Genomic DNA, 22937 nt, shown 5'->3' on the forward strand with positions numbered 1-22937 from the left:
CTTATTCACAGGCACACTTCTTCAATCAGCACTTGGCACAGCGCTAGAAGCTCCCCCTTGTGTCGCAAATACAGTTAGCACATAGTTCATTTATTCATTCAACTAGCTGCTCAGCTGCAAAACAGGGACAATAAAGATGGTAGAGAAGGGAAAGGAGAAAACGGAGCACTAAATCCACTGCTTACTTATAAAACACACAGAGATAAATAAAGATGGTGTAGGGGAAAACATGGTGTTATGTTGGCAATACATTTTAATTCCTTCTGTCCCAACACGGTTTAGGGTTAACCAACCGAGCATATTACCTTTATTATTGGCCTGGTTAACCCTTTAACCGCCACAGATATCTCCTTATAATTTCCATCTGTCTTTATTTTTAAAATATGATGCTCCGTTCTGGAGATATGTTTGAAATTAAGGGTAAATTGAGGTTTAAATGGAGCTCTCCCCAGAGCTAAGTGCAGTCTAAAGTTTACCATGGTAACCCCAAACGCTAGAGGTTAACCATTTGGGTGCTTATAGACGTAGCTGCTACGTCATGGAATCTGGCCTTGACAAAGCGCCTGTTTTGTGTGAAATGGCTGTCGGCATGTGGGATGATCCATCCATGGTCCCGCAAAGATTAATATTTGTACTGCATGCTGTGGCAATATCTTGGTCCAATATATGGTGAGTAGGGTTTTGAACCGGACTGACAGGTATTTTGCCACTGTGGCCGGTAAAAAATGAGGTAATACAGACATATGTGTCCAGTATTACATTTCTGAACGTGCGGTGGGCAGCGTGAGCAGGGCCGCCGACAGATGTCCTGGGCCCGGCTGCCGCTCCTGTAGTTGCCGCCGAGTCCCGGCTCTCCCCCAGCTCTGGGGCCTCCCTCACTCTGTCCCACGCCGAGTTTCTGACTCAGGGCCGGTCTGACGTTGGCACATGCCGGCATGAGAGGGAGGCGAGGCACGCACCAGCATCAGGAGCTCAGCGTGGGACAGAGTGAAGGAGGCCTCACAGCTGGGGGAGAGCCGGGGTCTGGCAGCAGCTACAGAACTAGCAGCCGGGCCCCCTGTAGCTACCGGGCCGGCCTGAGACCATCCCAAAGGTGTCTGTTTTTTTTATATGTATTTGGGTGGGGGTGTATTTTTATATGTATTGGCGTGGTGTATTCTGCACCATTTCATATTCTGTTTCATAAAAAAATGCTAAACGCGTCCCTAGAATTTTTTTACGAAATAGAACATGAAATGATGCAAATTGGTGCAAAGTTGGAGTGAAATTTAGAAACGTTCTGATAATTTATAAATAACATACCTCCCCACCGACTTTTCGAGCATGTCACATCTGCTACCATTGTGTGCAGTATTTTTGGAGAAGCCATCTGGCAACCCTAATGGTGAGGTAAAATCATGTTGTTCCATTTCCTTTTTGTTCCAGATTGTTCCATATCCTTTTTGTTCCAGATTTGTTTTTACTATACTGTCCAATAATAAGATAGCTTTGCTATCTCCTGGATAAAGCCCCATTAAGTAGTAGCTAGGTCGTCATCTTCCTACTTGTTTTTCTAGGGAAGATCCACAGGAGTGCATAATGTGAACAATGAGGAAGTGGAATGGAAGGAGAACTCCCCTTTCGTTCCACATCGGCAGGGCCGCCGATAGGGTGAGTAGAGCCAGGACAACCGTCCCGGGCCAAGCGCTTGAAATCTGCATCGTGTGAAGCACTAAATGCCACACTGCCTTTTGTAACACGCATTTATCATTTAACCTCTTCACTGCCAGAGACCTGCATTCCCGCAAGCCAATAGAAAGCCACGTCGTCACCAGGTCAGGAAGTGGCAGCTTTCTATAGTTTGACACGGCAACAATATTGTATTTTTTTTTTTAACATTTATTACAGAAATTGTATATTTTAGCAACCAAGGGCTATCCGGGTAACAGCTCAGCTCTAAGAGACCAGACTGTGCGGTTAGGGGGGAAAAACAAAACATGAAAATGTATCGTTGCACATTCTTACCTAAGCTGGAAATCACTTGGTACTCCTAATATAAATGTGTAAAAATCCTGATTGTGTGACTAACATAATGGCTGCTTCAGTCAGTGTAACTTAGCAGCTAGAAGACATTGGACATAGTACAAGCGAACGTTAGCGGTTCGTCCTCATTGGCTGAACCGCGCACATGACCCGGGCCATCGTGTGGCAAAAAACAAAAAGTTTGTCCCTCCACTCATCGGTCTCCTCGCCGCTCACGTGCGTACTATGCACATGCGCATTGGCCTCCATTGGTTTGGATTTGGCGCGAGCGACGTCGGAACCAGTATGGACGCAGCCTTATATTACTAAGGTAACATCTATTGTTACAGTTTGCTGTTCAAACTGCTGGGAACATTGGCAACAAATTATCACAAACAGGAAAGTGTTACAAAGATCTTTGGAGTTGGGCTAAAACCTGCTTTAGAAATTAAAGGATGCTTTAAAACTCATAACAAATGACATTAAGAGTTCAATAATAAAAATATTATCTAATACTACCAAACGTTTTTTTTTTAAAGGTAAGATTTAACATGTTTTGCTGCTTTAAAATGTTAACCAAGGTGTACACATGCCAGAGTGCTTAACATTTTCCTGCCAATTCAATATACTTGTAGGTTGCCAAGTGTGAAAATCCGCCATTACTCCAAGCAGCTGGTTCCAGCCGATCCGTGGTACCCGTTTCAGAATGTATCGTGAACCCGTCTGCGTATCCAATGTATTTAACCCTCTGCTGCCCGCTATACAGGCACTGAAAGGGTTAACTATAAAATATGCTATGGTATGGCTTATACTCTTGGAGTAAGCCAACAGCTTTTTATATTATATAAATGTATAGCATCAAAATAACTATTTGCAATAACGTTAAAAAAACATGGCAAAAAATGTTCCCCTGAAGATGATATCCATTGCCAAATGTTTCTCCGGGGATCCATGGTAACCACCTGTGGAGTCTCAGCTTCCCACAGAAGTGTTATTGCTTAACAGAGGGGTTCTCAACTCAAGACCCCCTGATCAGGTCAGGGTTTCAGGATATCCCTGCTTCAGGTGGCTCAGTCAAAGACCGTTTAGCACTGGAGCATGGCAACAGTTTATTTTCCACTCTAAACTTTTTATGATCTTTACAGTTCAAGGTTGTAGTATTGGTCCTGTAGAAATTTACATTTGTTGCAGGTTAGTTCTTCATTGAGGAAAGTTAAGAAATCTATGAGTTTGGAAAGCTTTGCACACGATCATTTCACCTATCAAGAACTCTATGTTGGTCCCTCGGGTTTCACAACACACAACTAATCTATGACCTTTACTGCACGGCTCTGCTTTCTGTGCTCTATCACTCCATTGATATGTGCTGATAAAGGTCTAGACCACTGGTGGACAACTCCAGCTCTCAAAACCCATCAACAGGTCATGTTTTCAGGATATCCCTACTTGAGCACAGGTGGCTCAATCAATGGCTCAGGTCGTTGACTGAGCCACCTGTGCTGAAGCAGGGCTACCCCAAAATCTTGACCCTTGATGGACTGGAGTTGGCCACCATTGGTCTAGACCTTTGAATCCTGTTAAACCGGCTCATGTCAACTACCAAAAGCAACAGGAATGTAACCTGTGTGAATAAATGCATATTTTATGACTTGCAATACTGTATAATTGAAAAGAAACAGGAGGGGAAAAAAATTGTGCATATTTCTTTTTTTAAGATTGAATTGATTTTCTGCGTTTGTCCCGCCCAACATCATTTTTGAAGGACTGTTTAACACGGTGCAGAAAGCTGCATACATAGCCATACAGATCATCTGATTCTGGTCTTAGAATACAAATAGGGGGATGGCAGCATACCCATTTACAAGTCTGTTTAAAAATATCTTTTATATACTGTATATATACCCCACATTTCCCCTGCAGTTTGTATCATGTGACTCTTGCAACAACGAGAGCATCCCGGGGGAAACATCAGAAGCGCTTCATCTGTCTGCGTTCCTGGCGCCGCTGCCGCTTCTCGTTCTGCTCTTGTGGGGGCGCCGAGGAGTCTGCGGTGAACCACGGACCAAGAACATTAACCCACAGCAGGTACAGCGCCCGTCCCGGAGCCTGGGAGACAAGTGGCGAGAAACAAACATTACAATTCATCCGAAGTTTAAAAGAAAAAAACAGAGGGTTGAATTTAGTGGCGAGAAAAAGTTTGTGATCCCCTTAGGATTGTCACATATTTTCAACCTAAAATGTATTTCGATCTTAATCTAGGTTCTGATAATAGATGAAGATAACCTGCTCAAGCAAATCACACAAAAACTTGATACTTTTGCAACATTTATTTATCCACAAATGATTCAACATTCAATATCCCTGTGTGAGAAAGCAATGACTTCAACAAAGCGCTTCCTGTAACTGATGGTCAGTCTCTCACATCGGTTTTGGGGAATTCCTCATTACAGAACTGCTTCAGCTCAGTGACATTTGAGGGCTTCCTTGCATGGACAGTTCGCTTCAGGTCCTGCCACAACATTTCAATGGGGTTTATGTCTGGACTTTGATTACACCATTCTAAAACGCTGTATTTATTCTTCTGCAGCCATTCTTTTGTCGATCTGCTTGTATGTTTCAGATCATTGTCTTGCTGCGTGACCCACTTTCGCTTCAGCTCGCGGACAGATGGCCTGACATTCTCCTCTAGAATCTTCTGATACAATGCAGAATTCATGGTTGTGTCAATGACGAACACAAAATATACTAGTCACTCAACCTTAATAAACAAGTGACAAATGAATTTCTAAAGTATGGGGTGCATGGGGTAATGGAATACTAATATACACAGAGTGAGCCAAGAAGGGTCAAAAAGATTCCCCACAATTGCACTGAGCCAAAAATATTGAAGTCTAGCGTGTCACACTAATAGTTTTCAAATGGTGTTGTATTAATTGGTGTCAATACACCTGGGCTATACACCAGAGAAATATCTGATGTGACTGAGAACCAAGATATGGCCATAGCAAAATGTCTAAAATCATCAAAATAATAAAATTGTATTAAACAGACTCACTGAGTGAAACATACATACACACACATATTTATACATAATGTCAATAATTAAAATCACCAATGGTGGGATACACATGCCTATTGAAAGAATGTAAGTTTTCAGATAAATGTAAGCAATTATCTGTTATATTGCAATAACATCTGAAAATGAGTATCACAATCCTCTTGATCTATAACCGAGTGGATAGGTAAATAGTACTTTAAATCCAAGTGAAAATCAGTTGGGATATCAAAATATATATGGAAAGGTAACCTATCCACCAAAGTGATTTACATCATATTGAATAACTAATGTGTACTAGAAAAGTAACCGTGTAGTGATGGAACCCAATATCCCCAGTAGTTTAAGCAAGGGGTTCAATCATAAAAAAACATAGTGATTTACTAAGTATAACGTATAAAACAGCACATTTAAAGCAAAGCAGAACAGACCCCAAAAATATGGGTAAATGCTAGATACTTTTATACTCATAATATAGTGACTGGGTAATCAGACTATAGGCGGTCCTCGTTTTACGACGAACGGCTTATCCGACGCTAGTCAATGCATCCCTATGGCCCGTTTTACGACGCCAGAACGGCTTATCCGTCGCTCTTAGGATGCTTTACAAAATTGCTACAATTGCCTAATCAGAAGGCTGGAGGTTAGGGAAATCATTCTGAACAGTCTGTGTGAAGGTTTAGTGGTGTATTTTAGGCCCTAACTATGTCTGATAAAAGCAAAAAGAAAAGTGCTGTTACTCCAAAAAGGAATAGAAAATCTATAACTTTGGAAACCAAACAAAACATAATAAAGCGCTCTGAGAAAGGAGAGACGAACACAGAAATTGGACGTGCCTTGAATATACCTCGCACAACTATTGTGACAATAATAAAAGATAAGGCAACAATCTTGGAATAGATCAAGGGCTCAGCACCTATGCAAGGTACAACAATAAGGCAACGTGTTGGGCATATTGCTGAGGTAGAAAAACTCCTCATCATATGGCTGTAAGATCAATCCCAGCATCATGTGCCTATTAGTTTAGCCTTAATTCAGGCGAAGGCTTTGAGTCTTTATGAGGATATTAAGCACCAGTATGGAGAAGGGACCACTGAGGAAACATTCACTGCAAGTAATGGCTGGTTTATGCGGTTTAAAGAGAGGGCAAACTTGCATAACATTAAAGTGACCGGTGAAGCTGCTAGCACTGATGAGGAGGCAGCTAAAACCTTCCCTGTTACATTGGCCAAAATTATAGAGGACGGTGGCTATTGCGCATGTCAAGTGTTCAATGTTGATGAGACTGGGCTCTACTGGAAGAAAATGCCCAGTAGAAGCTACATTGCAAAAGAGGAAAAATCTATGCCTGGTTTTAAAGTTGCAAAGGACAGGCTGACTCTTCTGCTTGGATCAAATGCTACAGGTGATTTCAAGCTAAAACCTTTGCTTGTTTATCATGCAGAAAACCCTAGGGCATTCAAGGGTTATGCAAAGAACACACTTCCAGTGATTTTAAAGTCCAACCGCAAGGCATGGGTAACAGGGAGCCTTTTTGAGGACTGGTTCCAGCATCAATTTATCCCAGCTGTGCAATTATATTGCATAAGCCAAGAGCAAAACAAAGCTGTATGGTGCTCTAACATAGACCTGACCAATATAGGTTGTAACAATATAATGAAAAAATCAATCCATTCCCAGAGATATCCCACACTTTAATGGACCATCTATAATCTGAAACATCACATCCATTTGATCAATATACCAGAAGAGTAACACCTTTGTAATGATGAATACTCACACTTGCTTGTGTCTGGTCTGTAACATTGAAAAGGATTCCTGTGGTGTTAACTGGAGTAATTCACTCACTTTTTGCAGATGGGTCTTCAGTGGGTTCTTCATAGGTGTGTGCTGCCGGTTCTCCAGAGTAGTAGACAGGTTCAGCAGGGAGAGATGGAGCACTACCGGAAAAAATTGCTGGAGAGTGTGTTCCCAATAAAAATAAGGTTTATTGGATCAGAGCATGATAATAAGGATGAGCCCTAGGGCCCCCACCAACGCGTTTCGAGTTTCCGCTCTTTCTCAAGGTGATACTATCACCTTGAGAAAGAGCGGAAGCTCGAAACGCGTTGGTGGGGGCCCTAGGGCTCATCCTTATTATCATTCTCTGATCCAATAAACCTTATTTTTATTGGGAACACACTCTCCAGCAATTTTTTCCGGTAGTGCTCCATCTCTCCCTGCTGAACCTATTGCATAAGCCAGAACCCTGATTTTAAAGCATTGCTGCTCCTGGACAATGCTCCTGGCCATCCTGTGTTCCTGGATGACCATCATCCAAACGTCATGGTGGTGTTCATGCCCCCCAACACCACCTCATTGATACAGCCGATGGACCAGGGGGTTATTGCTTCCTTCAAGGCCTACTACCTTAGGCGAACATTTGCAACTGATGTGGAAGGAGGTCCAATGTTGAAAGAATTACAACATTCTCCATGCAGTAAGAAACATCGGAGAGGCATGGAATGAGGTCAAACAATCCAATTTAAATGGAGTTTGGCGTAATTTGTGCCCTGATTTTGTGTCAGATGTCCAAGGCCTTACAGAGACTGTTGCAGAGGTTACAGAAACTGTTGTGCAAATGGCCATAGATCTCAACTTGGAGGTGGAAACCGAGGATATTGAGGAGTTGCTCGCCTCACATTCTAACAAGTTGAGCAATGAAGACCTGATGCAATTAGAAGAGCAAAAAATTGCTGAAGAGGAGGCCCACCAATCTGCTGATGTGGCACAGCCACGTAAATCTTTGTCAACCAAAATGTTGGCTGCGGCATTGAAGCACATTGATAGTGCACTGGCCATATTTGAGGAAAATGACCCTAACATTGAACGGAGTTCAACAGTCAGTCGTGGGGTGTCCAGCCAACTCAGCTGCTATAGAGAGATCTACACGCAGGAAAGGATCTGTCCAGACTTCATTGAGGAAATTCTTCAAGAGGCCGAAACCTTCAAGTCCACCTACATCACCTCCAAAAAGTCCGTTGTCTGTTGAAGATCCCCCCCCCCCCCCAATCATCTTCCTCCAATAATTGATGGGTTTTTTTGCTCATGTACATTACTGTACAGAATACAGTATAGTTTTATTTTACAGTTCTGGAATCAATAAATATAATGTTTACATCATAATCTGTGTGTGTGCTGCATATCTTATTGCTTGAGTAACATTTTCTGTGTATTTTAGCATTAAAAATGCCTTCAGGAACGGAACGTTTGATTTAAACAGTGTTCCTATGGGAAACCGGGTTTCGCTTTACGACGCTTCGCTATCCGACAACATTTTGAGTAACGCATTGCATCGGATAACCGAGGACCGCCTGTATAGTGTAACCCATGAGTCACAGTATAATTTTGCTAGATGTCTTCCAGTTGTTCCCTCATGTATGAGTATACATGGAATGCTCTCAAAATAGTCAGTGAACCATTGCTGTCAGCTGTAGGGTAATGATATATATATATATATATATATATATATATATATATCATTACATTTTAAGTTATGGTGGGTGAAAAAGGTGTGTGTGTGTGTGTATATATATATATATATATATATATATATATATATATATATATATATCACTTCTCACAACCAGATCATTCCATAAATGATCTAAAAATCAAAATCCTCAATGGAATGTTTAAAAGCACCCAAGAACGGAAAACATTTGAACTCAGAATGACAAGACTCCTTGACACCAAAACCAAAGGACTTAATGCGGACATGGGTTTTCTCACACCCTATCAAAATTGCTTGTAATTATCCTGCTTGCCTCTATTCTTATCCACACTTTCTCCCCCCCCCCCCCAGTATCCCTCCCCCTCCCCACCTTTCTTTGACACTGTCCCCTGGCTTCAAACACTTAACACCCTACCTTATCTACAGTAAATACCTGTTGTTTTTTTTTTCCCCTCTCTCCACACTGTTTTAGCCATTGAAACCTTTGTATATCAGTATTGCTTGACCTGAAGAAGAGAGGATAACTCTCGAAAGCTTGTCCTATGACATAAATTGTTAGTCCAATAAAAAGGTATCACCGAATACTGGAGAACTCATTTATTCTGCACTATCGCAACTGGACTAACACAGCTAATTCGTGTGTGTGTGTGTGTGTGTGTGTGTGTGTGTGTGTGTGTGTGTGTGTGTGTATATATATATATATATATAATATATATATAATATATATATATAGCAGAAAATAGCCGTGTTAGTCCAGTTGCGATAGTGCAGAATAGTTCTCCAGTATTCGGTGATATATATATATATATATATATATATATATATATATATATATATATATATGTATATGAATATATATGTATCTACACATACATATATACACACACACACACACACACACACACACACACACACACACACACACACACACACACACACACACACATTGCTGGAGACCTCTGTTTTAGTGTCCAGAGTCAGTCTTAACTCAGTCCCCCTCCCAATAGCTCAGTAATGCCAGAACAGCCAATATGTCCAATCACTATTAAAATATAAAACCAAAGCTATACGACCTGTTTTGAGGAGTGTGATTACAGATGCATCTGTCTCCACCGCCCGTCGCCATCGTCATGACATCAGATAAAACCCGACGCGCGTTTTGCATGGTTCTTCAAAGGGGGAGAAATAATGACAAGTACAGGTATCTCAACTTAAATAGCCCTTTCATGGGGGCGGAATAGGGGTGTGTCTCATCCAATATTTTTGGCTAAGTGCAATTGTGATGAATCTTTTTGACTCTTCTTTGTGTCAATGATGGTAAGCCATCCAGGTCCTGAGGCAGCAAAGCAGTCCCAAACCATCACACCCCATCACCATGCTTGACGGTTGGGACGAGGTTCTTCTGTTCGAACGCAGTGTTTGGTTTTCGCCAAACATAACGTTTCTCAGAGGCCAAAAAGTTCTACCTTTGACTCGTCTGAACAGAGAACATTATTCCAGAAGTCTTGTGTATCATCTATGTGCTCTTTGACACATTTCAGTCAGGCAGCACTGGTCTTTTTAGAGAGCAGTGGTTTCCTCCTGGCTATCCTTCCATGAATAACAAAAAGAACGATTCTTGCGCTCTTACCAATTAGGCTAAAATAAAATAGAGATCTCATGAATAAGGGTTATTTAGTTAAACCTTCCATGAATTCCATTCTTCTTCAGTCTTTTTCTGATAGTTGAGTCATGAACACTCACATTCGCCATGGTGAGAGTGGTCTGCAGATCCTTGGATGTTACTCTGGGGATTTGTGTGACTTCCTGGATGATCTGCGGTTTGTTCTTGGAAAGATTTTGGAAGGAACACCGCTCTTGGGTAGTGACTGTGGGCTAGAACGTTTTTCTTTTGTAGACTGACAGTGGATTTGGTGGAGCCCCAGAACCTTAGAAATGGTTTTGTAACCCTTTCAAGACAGAGCATCAATAACTGCTTTTCTGAGGTCCTCAGAGATTTATTTTGAGCGTCTTTCCTCACACCTGTATGGTAAAGACCAAACTCACAAAGTTTCTGATCTGTATATAGGGTGCGGCCTCCCAAACTCACCCTGACGATCTACCTAATTATTTAAACTCCTGATTCTAATATCCCCTTGAATTTAGCTGATAAACCCAGGGTTTCACTTACTTTTTCACATATTCTGACTCTTAATTACTCATTGTTTGTCGAATTCCTACATCATTTTGTTTCAAAAGACATGGAATTGGTTAACATATACCCTATTGGATATTTAAGAAAATACTGGTTTGATTCAAGGTTATTATGGAGATCTATGGCATTTCCGTAATTATCATTGAGGTTTCAAAAACCTTTTCTCGCCACTGTATTTGTTCAATAACAGGTTACAAGTTTTATAACCTCACTGGGTTTTCCTTCAAATGCCCTCTTATATACATTATTGTCCCTGCAGCTTATCATTGTAATATCTTATTAACCCTTGGAGTGCCACAGCGCCTCCGGCACTCACGATCATGTGACAGTGGTCCATTGATTACTCCGTCACAGAGTCAATGTCACAGATTGTCCTCACATGGGTAATGATTAAAGGAGCAGAACATGTATTTTTTTTCCAATAGGTTTTTAGAAGGGGGTCACCGGAGCCGTAACGTGTTCATTTTAGTCCCAGGGACCCCCTGCTCCCCGAAATACTTACCTCTGTAGTGCGTGCCGGTAACAGGTCCGTAGGTTTAAAGGTCCTGGTCACGCGGGCCAATAGGAAGCCGCAAGGGGTGACATCACGGCTTCCTATTGGCGCACCACACAGCCAAGCCGGAGCTGCTACAGGCACCTCTTACAGAGGTATCTTGGGAAGCAGAGGGTCCCCGGAGCTGAAATTAATGGGGTTCAGCTCCGGAGACCCCCTATTTCAATCCTATTTACAAATAATAAAAAGAAAGCAGGATTACTGCTTTAAAGCAGCTGCATCTGATTGTGAGATTCTATGAAAGCAAGTGAGAGACGCCACCATTAGACTTACCAGCAGCCAGAAGTACCATACATATAACGACAAGCAGCTGACGATCTGCACGATCGCCGTCAGCAACACAACGTCCTTCAGGTGTCTGCGCAGCAGGGAGGAAAACAGAACAGAAATAAAAGGTGAGATCCGGGTGTGAGAGGACGGGAATGAACGATAAGTACACAGAGAATCCGAGAAAAGGTTGGAGAGAATGGGTTCGTAAAGACGGAAAACAAATACAGTCAATGAGACAGCGAAGTGTCAGGATTGAGCAGGATGGTGAATAGAGAGAGGAAATGGCCAGAGAGATGAAGGTTAAAAAAAAAAAGAAATTAAACATGTTTGGAAAGTTGGGATTGTAAAACCGAAAAGGTTGGGGGCAGAATGGGACAAAGGTTTCAGGTGTGCCTTAGTAGAATTGAGTGGAAGAGTAAACAAACACACACAGCCCCTGCAAGCTCAGAACCTAAACCCATCACACGATATATACACTTGTGTCAAAAGGAGTGCTACTGGGATTGTGACCTCATGTATACAACAAGAGACAAAAAGAGACAAAAGGCCCCAATGCTACGTCCAATATGACAACTGATATAGTTAATTAATTCCCGATATAGTTACATAATTCCCGACCCTCTCCGATCAACCGAACGGTTTAAATTGTGTTTCTGCCATTGACTCCAATGGCGGAGAAATGCAACCTGTACAACATGTGGTTTTTAAAGTCATTTCTTGTAACTCCGGTTCGGTGGGTCACAGCGAGCTGAAAGTTGGCCACCATAGAGAGTACATGAGGGTCTGGCAATTTCTAGCCCGCTCGGCCCAACCGAACGGATTATTTTAATATATATATATTTGTGGAAATGTACTATATTGAAGGCCTAGTATAAAGCCTGCGAAAGATACTAGCCCCTGCAGTATGTTAATGATCAGGGGGCGACAGTATGTCTACACCAAGTCCCCTGATCAAAGGCTCCCCCACCCTGATTAAGCATTCCAGGGCGGAGAAGAGCAGGACATGGGTACTTGTAGCAAGTGCCGCACTCCACACCTCTGGACAGAGTTTCCTGGCCCAGAGCCCCAGTAGGTAGACTTTAAGTCGCCAACTTATTGGGGTGGGTTACTGAAAATGGGTCTCTGGCCAGAGTGATGTGCGCATGTGCCAGCTAGCTGGGGGCAGGTACCAAAGTGCTTCCCACGTTAGCTGGCAAAAGGTAATTGGGTGCAGGTAATTGTTACCCAATACCTGACACCCAATGTTAGGGTATAGGGCTTAAATCCCATAAAAGCAAGTGTAAGCTCTATGCCCAGTGTTCTTCGTTATTACATCTGAATACCTGATGCCTGATGAATTGCTAATCTGAATCCTGATTACTTCATTGACCCCCTTCCCACGTAAGTGTATATATTCTGTGTGTTATTTGTTCAATATTGTGTGTTCACCTTATTTCTAAGGAATAAACTTTCTTTATCATATCATAGTCGTATTCAATTCAACCCAGTTATTTGGCGTATATTATAACCCTGCTCAGTTACCGTGATCAGAGAATAAAGCAATGGAGATAGAGTTCTATGGCCTGTAGTAAAGTGACAGATGGACTTCTATTTCCAGAGCTGGCGTCCACCATTATCATTCCCTATAGAAATCAGGGACGATTCCCCCTCCCTCTAAGATGAGAAGATTTGAACCCAGACTGGCAGTCTGTCTCCCAGGTAGTCTGCAGCCAGTTGGCCAGCCAAGGTTCTAGAGTATGGTTAGATAGGTTACAGTGAGTGAGGATCAGGTGGGCAATGGTGTCGGGAGCAGCTGGTGCTCACCTGGGTGAGCGCACACTCACTCTGCCATTCCTTGCTCCATGTTCAGATCTACCCCTCCATCTAGCAGGTTCCCATCCTCGGAGAAAGATGCGTGGGCCATGCCGCGCATGGAGCGATACGACGCAACGTACACTGCCCCGCTAAACACCAACACTGCCTAAAGAAGAGAGAGAGAGTACTATGGATGAGAGTCAGTGACACAAAATGTACAATACAAAAAGTGCTCTGTGATGCAGATACCATGTCATCCCCATTCAGAAATGAGCCTCTGTGGAACGGGTTATACAATCCTAGCAATCTCTAACCCCAGAACCCACCACATCATACTGTATATATTTTAGTGTAAAAAGGAGTGCTACTGAGTGTGGCCAAATGTATACAACAGCAACTATGTCAGACAACATGACATGAAGCCTTGTGAGTGGCAAATGCATAAGAGTGTTGGGTGTGAAATACACGCAGTCTATCCCGGTGAGTGACAAATGCTTGGGCCTTGAATGCACAATGTTGTTGAGTGCCGACCCAATATGTTTTTTTTTTTAAAGTTTTATGCATCAAGTGGCATGTATGCAGGATCTTAGCACCTCTGCCTAAATTATACATGACAAGGTGAATGCAAGTTCATATTCTTTGTTTGGGGCCTTGCATACTACATATTTACCATCTCTATAAGAATGATATAGAAAGGAAGATATCATGTTATACAGTTATATTAAAGACAAATCAAAACCAACAAATAAACTGCAGCCACCACCTCCCTTCTAAGGGCAAGCAGATACCTGGTTACACAACACACACACACACAATGAGTAAGTGCAGTAATGATAATAGGAGGCTTACATACTCACCCAACTCCAGAAAGTTGCAGAGCTGTAAAATATTCCCAAGTTAACTGCTCCATATAATACCTGATAAGAAATTGTCAGTGAGATAAGCAAACAAAACCCAAGCAACACACACAAGAAAGGGCAAAGTCCAGAACATACACTTCCCCAACACCTACACAACTTCATCCTTCAAGGAACACCTAGCAACACAGTGAACATATGGCTATGACATGTTTTTGAGGAATACATCAATAGCAATTGATGCCAGGTAACTATGCAGAGATATTTGCATCTATTAAAGGGGTGGTTAGTTACTGTAGATCACTACAAAAACTGTACATTTTATGTAATTTACCTTGACAAAAGGGATGATGCTTACAAAAAATATGTGGCTGTTTTAGTTCCATTATGTAAAGATTGTACCACAGGTATAATGGCTGCAATGCCCAAGAAGAATTATAAAGCATTACTTAGAATACTCCCAATTGTGGTTATGTTTACATGGTCATTTAGAATGTATGTAAAACCAATATTCATCTAAAATTGAATATTTGTTGTGATTTGTGATTGTAAATTATGATACCGCAGTAGTAGTGCCAACATATATATATTTTGTAAACAAATTATCAATGTAATGGGCTTCATTAGAAAGATTCAATTTCCCATAAAGTGAAATATGACTTGTTTCTTATGAAAATTAAATGTTTTTTTATTTTCATCGGGCACTGTGTGATTTTAATCTTATACACCAAGAGTTCACGACTTCTCCAGATTGAACAACGATAAGACCGGGGAGGGGGTCCAACCCTCTAAAAGCAATTGTTTTGTATCTAGGCAACCCCAGTTTGTATTTGTGTCAAACAAGATAATACCCAAATCTTGTATTAATTCCCTAAATGTTCTTTTTAAACCAATAAGGCTGTCACTTAGTGGAATGTATTAATCCAGCTATTCATGTTTTTCGTATCTCCCAAATATACGTGTCCACACTATCACCGAGCCCCCTTTTAAGTCTCTGGGGCCCACTAAACACTGTACAGAGGACATAAAAAAAAAAGGGGGGGGGGGGTGTTAGTAGAGGTTTGCAGCTCACTGTTGCTCCGAGGATTATGCGGAGATAGAAACTTAGAGTCTCCTTATTCTCCTCATAAATCTGCTTCTTGCCTTTTGTTCCAACTTTTCCTTTGGGCTGAAAAAGAAATGAGATTCCATTTATGGATGACATTTTTTTCCTAAACAGAAAACCAAGAACCAAAATTATTCTGATCCCCTAAAAATGGCCACCGTAGAAACTTACTAATCTTTTTGAAACCTTTAAAAAAAAAAAAAAAAAATAAGCAGAAAAATCTGTATTGTAGGTAATTTTATTTTGCGTTTTATTTTTTTACCAAAAACATTTTTTAAACAGTTTGCTAATGCAATTGGCTCTGCAAAAAAAAAATCAAACATTATCATTACTAACGTGGAAAGGTCACCCTGCACCCTGGAAGCTCACAAACGTTCTAAAGGATGATTCATCATTCACTTAGAAGACAATGTCCAAACCTAAAACATATTTGATGCTCTACTGTGGCTTGTAATAAAGATAAAGCCTAGAAAACAAAGTGAATCTCTTCTCTTTATCTACAAGTCACCAAAGAAAAGTGAATATATCCTAAGTTTGGACATCATTTTAAACAGGTTTGCCTAGGACAGTGATTATTTGGATTGACCAGCATCACCCTTCATTACAGGGCTTCTCAACTAACAGCCCTTTGGCAAAATCCAAATGGCTTTATAGTGGACCTGGACTATCAACCTTGCTCATTTCATTGCAGTTAATCAGGGCAGAAAAGGACATTTTTGTACACTAAACCTTTAAGATAGGGGGTGGGGTGGGGGGGAGTATATGGTGCAGAGATATCATTTGGTACACACTATATATAAAAGATTGGCTAAGTATTGTTTTCCTTCAGCTAAGGATTATGAATTGCTGGTCACCACCTCATTACGAATTAATGTTAAAAATCCCCCCATACAAAGAAAATTTACCCAATTTAAAAAAAAATGATAAATAAAAAAAACTCCCCATGTTAAAGATGACGGCCCCTCATTATACAGTTGCTAACAATGCTTCATTTCTTGCTTTGTGAAAGACATATTGCTGGCCCTTCTGGCAACAAAAGGGTTAAAGCACAAGTCTTCAGTCTATTTACACGAGCACCCTCACCCCTCCTGTGTGTCCTTTATATGTCTGTGCCATTATCTGTATCCTGATGTTCACATCCCTCCTGTCACCCTGAACCCCCCCCCCCCAGGACCCTGATCCTTTAACAGCAGCACAGACCACCCTGCCCTCTCCCTCCTCTCACCGCCATGGCTACCCCGCAGAACCACCAGCTCAGCAGAACCACCAGCTCAGCACAGCGCGGACTTCCGGTGCCTAGTGATGACATCACACCTCCGCGACCACAGAGAACTGGCAGGCTACAGTGCGGCGTTGCCATGGTGACGTGCCCGTACTGCCAGCACTACTCACATTGCCTCACATCTCTACCAAAATGCCACAAATAATAATGCACATTCTTGGATGCGTGCTGAGGATAACACAGCTGTAGGCCATAAACAGACAAAGAATACAATATATATAAAGTGTAATAGAGAGCATAGGACGTTGAGGGATAATCATGTCAAAAAGTTGAGATTTGATAATACAATTTGAAACCCACTGGATCCTACATGAAAGTCCCCAAATCTATCGATGTTAAGTCCATTGGGGGCTAGAGATAGATTTGGGGGCTTTCATGTAGGATCCAGTGGGTTTCAAATTGTATTATCAAATCTCAACTTTTTAGGTTAGTGCTTTTCACCACAAGTACCCTTTAAGCCTGCTCTGGGTTGTCCGGAGGTCATCCCCTGAAAGGGTGGGGGGGCTGTCAGGATCGCTGCTTGGCTCTGCCCCCATCACGCATCACGCGGCGGTATCTCTGGTGCTCGCGGACCTCTGTCTCTGCGTGCGCACCAACGCGATGCTCCGCCCACAGAGGCACGCCCCGCCACATCACCACTGCACCTACTCTCTCTGGCAACGCGCCCGCCCTACGCCGCGCAGCAACAACGACTAGTAGCATCAGCTTTGTTACACCTGCAGCTAATCCAGCACCATCCTATCGGCTGGTGGCTTATGTGTGAGGTCATCAACTGCTGGTTCCTGATTGGTCTTCCCTGCCTATTTATGTCTTGTCTGTCTATCTGCACATTGCTGAGCATAAACCCTTGTTTATGTGCTGTGCTTGCTACTTCCTGGATCTTGCCTGTTTCTGTGTCTTGCCTGACCATGTTTTGACCCTTGCTCGTACCTGGACCTGGTCTCTTCTGTATCCCTGGACTTCAGCTTGCTATTGGACCCCCGCTCTCTCCTCGACCACGGCTTACGGATACTGACGACTCCTCTCTACAACCCCGGACCACGGCAAGTACCATGACTTACCCGAACTCTCCTACCCTGACCCGGCTACACGACTCTGTCTCTGCACTCCGGACCTGGCTCTGTGGTTGTAGGCCGGCAGATATATACATCCCCACCTCAGCCCCTCGGTCTAGTCCTGTTTGTGGTGAGCACACGTGACATTAGTATTCATAGCTTGATCCATACCATTCTTTAGGAAGCTAATGGGGTCATTGCATACTCTAAGAGAATATGATATACATTTTGTCATTTATCACATCCAAGAATCATTATTCTAGGGATTGTTTATCAACTTAAAATTACATTTAACAATCAAAATATCTTTGTGATTTACATCACTTCTATTAATAATGAGGAAGATTCTTTGGGATTTGACAGCTATTTATTATGATTGTTATCTTGGGAGTCTTCATTGCTCCAGTTGCATAATAGGCTGCTAAGTCTTTAGTATTCTTTTTGCTATGGATTCTTTCTAATTAAGTTTAACATTTTGCATTTTTTATTTTCTCCAATTTGATGTCAATATTTGTACTGATTATATTATCCTTTCAGCATCACTTATATAATGACATAGACATGTTTATAAGTTATAACACTCCAAAATTATTTATGCTAAATACTATATTGTTACTTGTGTGATGACACATTGCCTTATCTCTTGTAACATATAGCCTGGGTCGACTCAATGTCTATTTTTTTTTATATACTGAGTATTCTATCATTATATTGCCCATGTGCTCAATGAAAGAGATATAACTTTGGTTATAATCCATTCTTTTGTTTTCAATTCAATTTGTTATCACCTAGTTTCAGTTTGAACTAACAAGACTGTTTGTCATTTCCTTGTATGCTGATACTTGATTATACTATTGCTATCAGATGTCTCAATTGGAACAGGAGGAGCTATATAACTTACCTGTGTGTGTGTGTTTCAGCATACTCCTTGAGAAAGCGCTGTCTAAGCGTGAAACGCGTGGGAGTGATATCCCCCTGTTTTTGTCCCAGTATGTCTTTTGTTTTAATAATGTAGTTCAATAAACCTTTTTTATTTTTACATCACCCCGGCGAGTTGTTGAGTGCATTCACAAGAGTCCGCAGTCCAGCCTATCCCTTGCTGCTTCTTTGCATCTTAACTCCAGATTGGCGTGACGCACAGCAGCTCTGCAGGTTTCGTTACATGGGACCCACGTACATCCTGCTTTGGAGAGACCATGCTATACTCAGAGCCGCCATACTCTGCACCGTGATAAGGCTGCGTCCATAGAAGGACAAGCAGCACTGAGGCGTGCGGACGCTCCGCGCTGAGCCCCTGCATCCTCCATGAGGATGCCTTGAGAGGGGGCTCACGCGAGCGTCCGCAGGCGTGCGGAGGCTTTGGAGTTTTCATCCGAGCGCCAAGCTGTTTTTCAGCGCGCTGTCGGCTGAAAACATCCAATCAGCCTTAAGCAGTGTCAACGTCACGGTGCCGTGACGTCGGCGCCGTGACATTGACGTCAGTGCGTCGCGGGCGATTGGCCCAGCAACGTCACTGCCCCACCTCCAACCACCTCCCCCCGGCTCCCTTTGCGCACGCTGGCTCGCCTGCAAGTCCGTGGAATCGCGCTGACTTAAGCAGGTGAGCCTCAGCGTCAGCGCGCATCCGCTCTCCTCACCCCTCTATGGCCCGGGCCTAACGGAGGAGACGGAAGAGGAACGCCAACTCGGACTGGGGCTTCAGAGGTAATTCATCCTTTCCTCTGTCGTGCGTTCCAAGTAGTTCAATACTTTTTTCCACAATATACCTCCACTTATTCTTATCTCCCTCAACTCATATATTGGATGTTACTAGTCCCTACCAATTTGTGCTTACCTGCATATTACAGCTGCTGCCAAGACTGACTATATGATTGTGATTCAATATAACACGGTGGGACTAAAGCTAGCTCCATTCCAGCTATTCTTTGAGCTATGAATGGCTAATTTGTTTCATAGACACTTTATAAGGCAGGTCGAACAAGGAACACAGTTTAAGGAAGTGTCAGGATTTGAACAGCCATGTAGCAACAGAAAAGGTCAAAAAAGGTCACATATCATCTGTATACAAAGAGTTGGTATTAGATGGTGAAGTAAATCATTTTAAATATTTAAAGGGATGGGAATATGATCTACAAACAGAGATCTCGAACAAGGATTGGGGTGATATATCGGAAGGCGTGGCCAAGACATCTATCTGTACTAAAACGATGGAAAATGCTTACAAGGTACTTTTTAGATGGTATTTGACACCGCACAAACTCAGCAAGATCTACCCGGGTTATTCAGATCTATGTTGGAGGGGATGCGGATGTGTGGGAGACATGATACACACATGGTGGACATGCCCAAAAATAACAAAACTGTGGTCCAAGGTAAGAGACTGGCTGGAGGAGATGTTGGGGGTAAGGATAGTCCTAGACCCCTTGGCGTTTCTGCTGGCCAAGCCAATTGAATCACTGAGCCACTATCAATGCAAACTCAGCCCCCACGTGCTCACTGCCACCAGATGTTCAATAGCTGCGGCCTGGAAAAAGGTAGAGATCCCTTCCACGAACACGATAAAAAAAAGGATAAATGAGGTCATGACAATGGACAGACTGACAGCATGCTTAAGACACAACCGAGACACGACACACATTTCTCCCAACTGTGACAGTGACGGGCGGAGGGGGAGAGTCTGTGTTTGTGTATTTTTTGATCTTATTATTTGGTGTTTGGATACAATGATTCCCATCCCCCCCCCCCCAACACTCTTTTTTTCTATACCCCAAAATCTGAAAAGTTCAATAAAATATTGTGATTAAAAAAAAAATGTTGGAGGAGATTTTAAACTAACTAAATAGAATTGATGAGGAAACAAGGGGTTATGGTGGTAGAATGGCGGCAAGTGCGAGTTTGACAAGCAGCGAGACACTCATAGTGAATACAGATAATACTAGAAATCTTCTAAAGACTAAACCAAGTTCGCGCAGAAAGGAAGGAGCAGATAAGATAATAGTACAGGCTGAAAAAAACAACTTAAATGCGTGCTTGCTAATGCAAGAAGCCTGACAGATAAAATGGGGGAGCTTGAATTAATAGCTGCAAGGAAGCAGTATGATATCATAGACATTACTGAAACATGGTGTGATGAAACTCATGACTGGGCAGTTAATTTAGAGGGTTAGTCCCTTTTTTCGGAAGGATCGAGCAAATAGAAGAGGAGATGGAGTATGCTTACAGGTGCGCCGACGAGTATTCTAAAACATGCCTTAAACTTGCTTTGGAAAATCTGGGGCTATCACCAAGAACATGCTGGGTACATGCTGGGTACATGCTGCAGCATTTCAGTGACATTTCTGCAGAGAGTAATGGCCCATCGGATTAACACAGCAGGGGTTCCTTGCAGTCCCATTCAGTTTGAATGGGAGTGCCAGGGACCCCCGCTGTTAATCTGATGGGCCATTAGTCTGTCTGCAGAAATGTAACTGAAATGTTGCAGCATGTACCCAGCATGTACCCAGCATTTATCTGGGTCTTGTTGGGGATTGCCCCAGGTTTGTTTTAGAATACTCGTCGGCACTACAGTATGTTAAACCGGATCTAAAACCTATTATAAGGGATGATGTTTATGAAGGTAATAATGAAAATGTAGAGACCTTGTGGATAGAAATTAGCAGTGACGGTAAAAGTATAATGAAAATGTTTGTAGGGATATGCTATAAACCACCAAAAAGCTGTGAGATTGAAGAAGCTAAAATACTTTTATAAATGGAGAAGGCATCAAAACTAGGTCATGTTTGCATAATGGGTGATTTTAATTATCCAGACATAGACTGGGTCAATGAGACTAGCATTACAACAAAAGGAAACAGGCTTATGGGGGTGCTTAAAGACAATTATATGACCCAAACTATTGAGGAACCAACCAGGAGAGGGGCAATACCGGATATCATGCGTGATCCAAACCTAGGCTTGTGATCCCGTAAGCAGAGAAGTGTTCTCGTGTGTTAACGGAGGAAGGGAGCAGCGTTGATTGAGAAGATTCTAGGGAGTGATTCATGTGGAAGATGAGAGGTAAAATTGCCTGAAATGTTTGTCCGGCTCGCTCGAAGTGGGATGTGTGCTGGAAGTACAGAGTAACGGCGATTGTGGTGGACTACTCAATACGGGTCCTGCGAGAAGCCGCAACCCGGAAGTGACATCTGAGTTCTGCCGAGCCAGTTGGTCCCAGCGCGCGGGACTGATTTGTGAGTCTCAGCACTTACCCCCTGCGCCTACCATCCGATTGAACTGGAAACCTGTGCACTGGCCTCTACTGGACTTATATTATTTTATATGTAAGTTTTTACTTGTTACTATTTTACTTGTATAATACATGTACCATGACCCTTGGTGCGCTTCTGTGTTTATTTTACATTGTTAGAAAAGCACACTTATCAGTGTATACCCTTGTGTAATAAGTATAAAAGAAATAAGTCAAAACCAATGTGGCTAAATAAACAGGTAGGGGAAGAAATGGACAAGAAGAGGAAGGCATTTAGATTCTTTAAGTCAGAAGGGACGGAGACATCGTATAAGCAATGTAACAAAAATTGCAAAAGGGCAATCAAATTAGCAAAAATGGATCATGTAAAAAGGATTGCAATAGAAAGTAAGATCAACCCTAAAAAGTTATTTAAGTACCTTAATAACAAAACGAGAAAAGAACATATTGGACCCTTTCAGTGTGAGATGGGCAGGCAGATTATTGGAGATAAGGAAAAAGCAGAGGTATTAAACAAATTCTTTGCCTCTGTGTTTACCAGGGAAGAATCAATTTCAATAGTAGTGCCGCAGGAGGAAGCCACAACCTCCATATTAATGAACAATTGGTTAACTGAGGAATAAGGAGACACCACGCAGAGTGAAAGTTTTGCCAGAGAGGTTGGAGCTGAGAAGTGTCCCAGAGGAGCAGCGTCCAAGAGGAGCATGTTAGGGCATGAGATTTCTCTCATACAATGCGCAATTTAAACAAATTGAGTGTTCAATTGTATATGTCCAAGGTGTATTAAATCTTTTTATACGTTATCACACTAGGATCGGCGCTTTTCCTTCTTTACCTGTGTGTGTGTTTCAGCATACTCCTTGGATCAATAAGTAAGAACAGATATAGGATAAAGTATCTGTTGTCTAAATTTAGCACAGGTTGAACTTGATGGACACATGTCTTTATTCAACCTCCTCTACTATGTAACTATGTTTCTATGTAACTAAGTCAAACGTCTGCATTTTGTCACTGAAATTGTGTTTTGATTTT

At 42.2% G+C, this 22937-nt stretch overlaps 1 protein-coding gene across 4 annotated transcripts; it reads right to left on the reverse strand.

Moving 5' to 3' along the window:
* Positions 1–1857: 1857 nt before the first annotated feature.
* TMEM208 (transmembrane protein 208) lies at positions 1858–16697 on the reverse strand. 4 transcript variants are annotated; one of them, XR_012789169.1, is made up of 7 exons: positions 16548–16697; positions 15290–15385; positions 14218–14277; positions 13390–13526; positions 11570–11654; positions 2964–4107; positions 1858–2911 (listed from the first exon to the last, which is right to left on the reverse strand). XR_012789169.1 is itself a non-coding variant. In XM_075577067.1 (6 exons), the coding sequence occupies exons 1-6, from the start codon at positions 16680–16682 to the stop codon at positions 3970–3972; spliced, it is 651 nt and encodes a 216-aa protein (XP_075433182.1). In that variant the 5' UTR covers positions 16683–16697; the 3' UTR covers positions 1858–3969. The 4 variants fall into 4 exon arrangements, 3 of the variants coding, with proteins under 3 accessions (XP_075433182.1, XP_075433184.1, XP_075433183.1); XM_075577067.1 differs by having other exon boundaries at positions 1858–4107; XM_075577069.1 differs by having other exon boundaries at positions 1858–4107; positions 15361–15385; positions 16548–16597.
* Positions 16698–22937: the final 6240 nt, after the last annotated feature.

This window comes from Ascaphus truei, chromosome 19 (genome assembly GCF_040206685.1).
Source record: "Ascaphus truei isolate aAscTru1 chromosome 19, aAscTru1.hap1, whole genome shotgun sequence".
Taxonomy (NCBI): domain Eukaryota; kingdom Metazoa; phylum Chordata; class Amphibia; order Anura; family Ascaphidae; genus Ascaphus; species Ascaphus truei.